Raw genomic sequence first — 8,063 nt, 5'->3', positions numbered from 1 at the left:
ATACTTCAATCCTTTTTAGAAGGGGAAAAATAACCAATGGAAGGAGTTGCAGAGACAAAGTGTGGAGCAGAGACTGAAGGAAGGACAATCAAGAGACTGCCCCACCTGGGGATCCTTCCCATATACAATCACCAAAACCAGACACTATTGTGGATGCCAGTAAGTGCTGGCTGACAGGAGCCTGATATAGCTGTCTCCTGAGAGGCTCTGCCAGTGCCGACTAATACAGAAGTGGAGGTTCACAGCTATTCATTGGACTGAGCACAGGGTCCCCAGTGAAGGAGCTAGAGAAAGGACCTAAGGAGCTGAAGGGGTTTACAGCCCCATAAGAGGAACAACAATATGAACTAACTAGTACCTTCAGAGCTCTCAGGGACTAAATCACCAACCAAAGAGTACACATGGTGGGACTCATGGCTCCAGCTGCTTATGTAGCAGAGGATGGCCTAGTCTGTCATCAATGGGAGGAAAGGCCCTTAATCTTGAAGGTTCTATGCCCCAGTGTAAGGGAATGCCAGGGCCAGGAAGCAGGAGACAGTAGGTTGGTGAGCAGGAAGAGGGAGAGGGAACAGGGTTTTTTTTTTTTTTCCTGAGGGGAAACCAAGAAAGGGGATAACATTTGAAATGTAAATAAAGAAAATATCAAATAAAAAAAGAAAAGAAAACAAACTGAGCAATCTAGGGGCAAGCAACCCAGTAAGGGTCACTCCTTCAGGGCTTCTGCTTCATTAATTGCCTTCAGATTCCTGCCTCGGACTCCTGCCTCAGCTTCCTCTAGTGGTGGAGTGTCACCAGAGAGATGTAAGATGGAACCTTCCTCCCCAAGTTGCTTCTGCTCATCTTTAGTCCTAGTAATAGAAACCTTAACTAACATACATGGAGTTTCTGCTGATTAAAATCCTAGCGCACTGAACTCTGCCTGCCAGTTGCATGCTGAATTCTGTTCCTCCCAGGACTCCACTAACATACTTTGTACAACTTTTCCAGGTACAGACTCATATGTTTGGTATGTTGCATTTGGCTCAAAAGAGTGAAAATCAAGATACATATATTTGGTCTAATTTTGAGAAGCACGCACGCGCATGTGTGTATGTGTGTGCGCATGTGTGCAAGTGTGTGTGTGTGCGCGAGAGTGTGTGTATGCATGTGTGCGTGTGTGTGTGTGTGTGTGTGTGTGTGTGTGTGTGTGAAAAGAGCAGGGATGAAAGTGATTCACTATGTGGTTCTAACATTTTTTTTAAGTTTTCATGTAGTGAATGTATAATAATTTGAAAAGTAAAATCAAATTTTTTGAAGAACAAAATCAAAGGCTTTGGGACAGCACACAACATTTGCCCCACAGAAAAGGGACATGGGTTGCTCTCTGGTTAGTTAAGCAATACTTAAGATTAGGTGACTTTCAGGGTAGAGAGATAGATCAGTCAGTAAAGTGCTTCCCATAAAACCATGAGCAGCTGAATTTGAGCTCAAGAACCTATGTAGAAAAGGTAGATGTGGAAGCACACCTTTGTAATTGTAGCACTGGGAGGCAGAGGGTTGGCTTCCTTAGATACGAAGGCAACCTGGCTTATTTGGTAATTTCCAGGCCAGTGAGAAATCCTGCTTCAAGAAACAAGCTGGACAATGCCCAAAACATATCCTGAAGTTGCCCCTGGTCTCCACATGCATACCTACACACCTACACACAGGTTATATGAATGGCTCCAAGAAAATGTTGCCTAGAGTCTCATTCTGTAACTGAAAGGTCCCAGACTTGCTCTGTAGACCAGGTTGGCCTCAATCTCTCAGAGATCCTACTGACTCTATTTCCTGAGTGCGGAGATTAAGGGTTTGTACCAAAACGTTTAGCGACTTTCCTTACTTTAGCATTCCATGACACTTTCCTTCACCTGAACCAGTTATGAAACTGATAGTTGCAGAATGTTGATACTTTTCTACTAATTATCTAGCATTTTTTTTTTCTTGGTAAAGAAATCTTTTCCTTCACTCCCTACTGCCATTTTAATGTTTAACATCAGGAATGAGCAGCTTCTCATCAACCACTGCTTCAAATTCATCTGCATTAGACTTGATGAAACCCTATTTCTTTGGGATGTGGACTTTGTAGTGGCCAGGGAACTTGACCTTCAATCTTAAGGCTCAATGTTCTTTATTTTGCAGCTTGGTGCAGAATGACCTAAGGACCAACCTGGCCACTGTGAATCATGGCCACTAAGGCTACCCAAAGCCATCACACATACCTGTCTAGAGCCTAGAATGGGACAGCATTGAGATCAGAGACTTTAATAATTGCCAGAAAATTGTCTCCAAGGTCCTTCATGGCAACACATATAGGCAACAGGCTACATACACTACCAAAGAGGCTGATGTTTGCAATCATTGCACGCCATGTCTCCATGGGCAAAGGACTAGTATATATGTCTAAATTCCTTATTGCAATTCTTGTTGTTACTAAAACTCTTTCATATTGTACTTTGCCTTTGTGTCTGTTCCTAAGAAGACCCTACTAACACACACCAGTTCAAACCATAGTATTAGCAAAGAATGGATTGTCAGCAAGCCTAGAAAGGAGGGAAGGAGGCAATTGGAAGTGTTTAGTAACATGAAATTATTGCAGTGAATCCTAATACTTTATGTGCTAAATTAAAGAAAAGTAAAGGTAGAAGAGAAACTGTCCTAAATTTGGGCAACAAGACGTTTCTTAATAGGTTTGGTGGTACATGCTTTTAGACTCAGCACTCAGGAGGCAGGGGCAGGGGGATTCCGAGTTCAAGGCTAGCCTGGTCTTCAGTCCTGCCTCCTAGAAAAGGAGGAGGTGGAGGAGAAAGAGGAGGAAGAGAAAGAGGAGGAGAAGGAGGAAGAGGAGGAGGAAGAGGAGAAGGAGCAGGAGGAAGAGGAGGAGAAGAAGAAGGAGGAAGAGGAGGAGGAAGAGGAGGAGGAAGAGGAGGAGGAGGAGGAGAAACAGGAGGAGGAACAGGAGGAGGAGGAGGAGGAGGAGGAGGAGGAGGAGAAAAAGAAGAAAAGCAGATCAGTTATTCTTGCAGCTCAAAACCATCTGTAACTCCAGTTCCAAGTAATCTGATGCCTTCTTCTGACCTTCTGTAGTACCAAGCAAGCAACTGGCACACAGACAGGCATGTAGAAAACCATTTATATATTTTGAAGGAATTCTTGGTTAAAAATCTGTCTTGGGTAGGTCTCTCCAACTCTCCAAACTTTGTCTGGCAAATGACATTACACTTGTCATTCAAGGCAGTTGTGAGGGTTAATAAACAATTTTATAATTAGCATATATTCAGTATTTGTTGGCCACTATCACCTGTGGCATCCTTCTGGCAACATTACTTTCTGCCATAGTAAATGCTCCAATCAGCTGTGCTCAGACGTGCTTCTGATTAATTTTTCTTAAGTTAATGTTCACAGGCTTGTTTTAAATGTGGCCATAAACTATAGTCTTTCTGGGTGGGGTTAAAATCTCTAAAAGGACACAGTCTCTAAAAGCTGTGAAACTGAAAGCTTTCAGGAGAACCATAGAACATTTAAGGAAGTAACACACATGCATGCATGCACGTGTGCACACGTTTCTAGGGTTGATTTAGAATTTTTATTGTTGAGAAAAGGTGTGTTAAGTAGCTAAAAGTTCTTTAGCAGCTCCCTAAGCCTTCTTGAAGAGGGACTGCAGGCATTCAACACTATTCTTGGCCGAGGATTTTACATGAGCGATAGCACAGTACAGTATTGAATGGTTGAATCCAAATTTATACTTACATTTCTTACCTTAAAGATGAGGAAAGTTCTTAACACTTTCCCTATGCAATTGTAAATATGTATTATTTGGGCCAAGGAGACAGCACATTCGTGTGGCATAAAGCATAGTATTTGTGTCCCAGCTGACCCTCCCGCCTAGGGGCGGTGTGTTCCACCACAAGTTAAAAGTAGGGATCACGTGAAAATTCCTGACTACATTTATAAAACTATATTGGTTCAGCTTTACAGAAGTATAGAATGCTGCTCCAACAGGAACATGCTGGCATCACAAAAGTATTAGATTTAGCAGTGTTTTTAACGAACAGTCATAACAAATATTTGCTGAGCGCCAAGCACGGTTTGGTTTGCGCTTTTGGGATATATCCACGGACGAGAGACAGATTCGGTTTACTCCGTGCAGACGTGCCTGGATCATTCGAAGAGAGTTCTGGTACGTTCTTTCCAAAATCAACGTGGTGTGTTTCCAAGAGCACAGTAACGTGGCCAATTAAACGGTGAACCGGGTTCAGACCCACTGCAGCCGACCTAAAACTCACTTTTGCAAAACTCTTTATTTTCACGCTCTAGAGTTGTATCTGGCGTGGCTGGCCAGACTGTCAAAGAAGCAAGGCAAAAAGTCCTCTACTTTTCTGCCTGGAAACTGGAACCCTCGTGAGACAAACCCTCGTGTGACGCCTCAGTCCAGGAGACACTTCTGCTACCTCTCAGGGCAGCCAGTCGTCCCTGAACCAAGGAAAATATTCGCTGTTGGGCCAAGGGTGATCAATCCTCGGAGAAGCGCGCATGCGCCCCCACGTGGCGCGGCACAGTCTTAGCATCCGGTCCCGAGCCGATCAGGCCTACGGAACCTCTGCCGCGCGTTCCGGGTTTCCGGGGGAAGAGGGAAGAGGAGGACCCGGCGCCGAGCTCCCTTGGCTACTTCGGAAGTCATGGCTACCGCAGTGGGAAGGCTGGTTCTTCGGCTGCCCGATTGGGGCGGCGGGGCCCGCTGGAGTAAGTTCTTGCGTTCCCAGTCTGGGAAGACAATCTGGGGTGCAGGAATCGAGGGAAGAGAAGGGATGCGGGCGTGGGCGGCTCTTGTGGGGCTTTTAGGAAGGAGCATTAGTCTCCTGCAAATAGGTCCCCATCTCCTCTAGGGAGTGAGAACTCGTGCTTGCCTAGCCAAGTCCCTTGGGTTAGGGTTTGGAAGAAAAGTTCAGCATTTCTCATTAATATTGATAGTTTGGGCATGGGATTCCCGCTTTCCTGGAGGTTTTCTTGTCCCCTCCCAGACCCTTTCCAACTACAACTTTGCTCCTCTTCCCATCAAGTTTGGTTTTGGGACGCCACTGAGGAAAGAGGTAGTGATGGGAGATTAAATCAGAGCCCAGCGTTTTTTCATTGTTCGTTCCTAAATTATTAACATTTAAAATGGTTCAAGGTTGCCTCAGTCGAATTTTTGACGATGTTCTGCAAAATTTTACCTACCACTTTCTATACTTGTTCCAGGCCCATAGTAAGCTATTTTCATTTCCTTATTTATTTTTGGGGACAGGCATTTCAAGGAGCCCAAGATGGCCCTGAACTTCTGGGCCACTGTCTCATTTTCATTTTCTTTAAGATTTATTTATTTATTTTATGTATATGAGTACACACTGTAACTGTATAGATAGTTGTGAGCCTTCATCTGGTTGTTGGGAATTGACTTTTTAGGACCGCTCCAGTCGACCCAGCTTGCTCTGGTCGGCCCCGCTCGCTCAGTCCCTGCTCTCTCCAGCCCAAAGATTTATTATTATAAATAAGTACACTGTAGCTGTCTACAGGTGGCTGTGGGCCACCATGTGGCTGCTGGGATTTGAACTCAGGACCTTTGGAAGAGCAGTCCGTGCTCTTACCTGCTGAGCCATCTCTCCAGCCCCCTACTTTCATTTTTTAATAGGATTTATGGCGACATCGCCAGCTGCTGAGCTGTCACCCATGGAGCTGACAGAAATGCGGAATGAACTGTTTAATAAAGAGAAAAGTAGACAGTTATCGTTAACTCCCCGAACAGAGAAGATCGAAGTTAAGCATGTTGGGAAAACTGATCCTGGCACCATCTTCATGATGAATAAAAATATTTCAACTCCTTACAGCTGTGCCATGCGTAAGTAGCAGAACAGTTTTGACCATTTCACATGAGCTACGCAGAACATTGCAGCGGGGAATATGCTGTCATTCCTTGGTGAAGCTGTAGAATTTATTTGCAGCTGCATTGCCATCCACTTATCTCATTTGCTTGTGGGTACTGCAGCATTTCTCTGGTGTACAGGTTGCCTCCTAAGTTTTCCTGAATATGACTAAGTACTTTCCATGTACTGGGAGCATTTATCTAGCAGGTCTCTCTCTCTCTCTCTCTTTGTCTCTCTCTCTCTCTTTGTTTTTGTTTTTCTACCTTTTTCTTTTGAGTTTTTTTTTTCCTAACTGAATATATGTCTCATCTCCTTCCTACTTGTCCCTGTGTTGTGGTTTTATTTAGTATAGGTACTAAATGTATGAATGGAAACGTAAGTAAAGTGAATGCTAACGTTAGTTGTTTTGTTTCTGTTGTTACGAGAGCTCCTTGGATGTAAAGGTAGTGAAATGATTTGGATAGCGCTTCCATAAATAGGATATTTAAGTTGAAATAGCTTCCAAATCGTAGATAGGCATGGTTGGCTGTTGTTTAGCTTTTAAAAGACTGGGTGATAATACCATTTAGGTGATTGACAGCATGGGTTCTAGATAAGGCATGTGTACTCAGTCTCGCTCCACTCTGGCAGTTAAGCAAGCACTGCTGATAATTACTCATTTGGTTTTCATGTATTTCGTAGCATGTGCTTCGTGGTAGACAGTAGGAGATTATAGAGTAGAGTAAGACAAGCCTAAGGCCCTGGTGGAACTCTGAACACACCATATGCAGAGATGGAGTTTCTGAGACACCCCCATCACGACCTCTAAGACCTTTGTTACGGAACTTGCGTACTAGTTGATATGTTAGACTCTAGTTTGATAATTCTTGTGAGTCTGTAAAATATGTATTCAGGGTTTGGAGTTTCTTAGGTTAGGCAATGGAACAGATTAGAGGTGATTGATTGGTTTACAATGAATTTCCATTTATAATTTTACAATGGTGACTGCATTATTTGATTTGAAATGTCTGTATCATGGGGCAATGGAAAGGAGGTGGTGTGTGTGTGTGTATAGATATTGTACTTGGTGGTTTTGACACAAGCTAGAGTCATCAGAGAGTAAGGAGCCTCCACTGAGGGACTGTCTCCATGAGATCCAGCAGTAAGGCGTTTTTCCAATTAGTGATCAGTGTGGGGGGACCACAGTGGGTGGTGCCATCTTTGGGCTGGTGGTCCTGGGTTCTATAAGAAAGCAGGCTGGGTAAGGCATGAGAAGCAAGCCGGTGCTGCGGTAAGCAGCACCTTTCCGTGGCTTCTGCATCAGCTCCTGCCCCCCAGGGTCCAGCCTCTCAGGGTCCAGCCCCCCCAGGATCCAGCCCTGCTTGACTTTCTCCAGTGATGGGATTATGATTCTGGAAGTGTAAGCTGAATAAAGCTTTCCCTTCTCAACTTACCTTTTGGTTATGGAGTTTCGTCACAGTAATAGAAGCCCAGACTAAGACAGATATATTTTTCTTTTCTTTTAAATTGTGTGTGCATCAATCCATGTATTCATGTTTTTTCTCTTTAAATATTTACTTATAGCTCTTTGAAAATTATTTTGTTAATTGGTAGATTAAATTCAGACTAGACTTAGCTTTAATAAATATTGTTAACGGCTTTGGTAATTTTGTTAAAAATGTCTCTGTATGTTGATTTTTTTTTTAAAAAAAATCATATATATGTCATACATATATAATATTTCTGCAAAAATAATGCTTCCATTTTTCTGTTTCATAATGTAGTACTTAAGCATGTAACCCTTTATTGTGGATTTTTTTACATTTAGATCATAAATCAATTTTCCATTTCTAGATCTGAGTGAGTGGTACTGCAGTAAGTCCATTCTGGCTCTTGTGGACGGACAGCCATGGGACATGTATAAGCCTTTGACCAAGTCTTGTGAGATCAAATTTCTTACTTTCAAAGACCCTGACCCAAGAGAAGTGAATAAGGTATTTTTCTGTCTCTTCCAGTTTTTTCTTTTCCTTTTAAATCAAACCTATGTTTTATGGAGTATATAGTCTAAAAATATGAGCTGGGCAGTGGTGGCACATGCCTTTAATCCCAACACTTGGGAGGAAGAGGCAGGCGGATTTCTGAGTTTGAGGCCAGTCTGGTCTACAG

General features: G+C 43.2%; 1 protein-coding gene and 1 non-coding gene across 2 annotated transcripts in view; one reads left to right on the top strand and one right to left on the bottom strand.

Moving 5' to 3' along the window:
• Positions 1-2,298: 2,298 nt before the first annotated feature.
• On the bottom strand, positions 2,299-2,439 carry LOC116086689. Its single transcript, XR_004117061.1, has one exon. It is a non-coding gene; the product is annotated as a small nucleolar RNA SNORA70 (small nucleolar RNA).
• Positions 2,440-4,623: 2,184 nt separating this feature from the next.
• Mrpl39 (mitochondrial ribosomal protein L39) overlaps positions 4,624-8,063 on the top strand; it is a 17,137-nt gene continuing 13,697 nt past the window's right edge. Inside the window, exons 1-3 of the mRNA XM_031364295.1 lie at positions 4,624-4,761; positions 5,687-5,893; positions 7,752-7,891. Coding sequence (XP_031220155.1) covers positions 4,698-4,761; positions 5,687-5,893; positions 7,752-7,891 — 411 coding nt within the window. The 5' untranslated portion in view covers positions 4,624-4,697. The remainder of the gene's footprint in view (positions 4,762-5,686; positions 5,894-7,751; positions 7,892-8,063) is intronic.

This window comes from Mastomys coucha, unplaced genomic scaffold, assembly GCF_008632895.1.
Source record: "Mastomys coucha isolate ucsf_1 unplaced genomic scaffold, UCSF_Mcou_1 pScaffold12, whole genome shotgun sequence".
Taxonomy (NCBI): Eukaryota; Metazoa; Chordata; class Mammalia; order Rodentia; family Muridae; genus Mastomys; species Mastomys coucha.
This window is presented reverse-complemented; position numbering and strand designations above follow the sequence as displayed.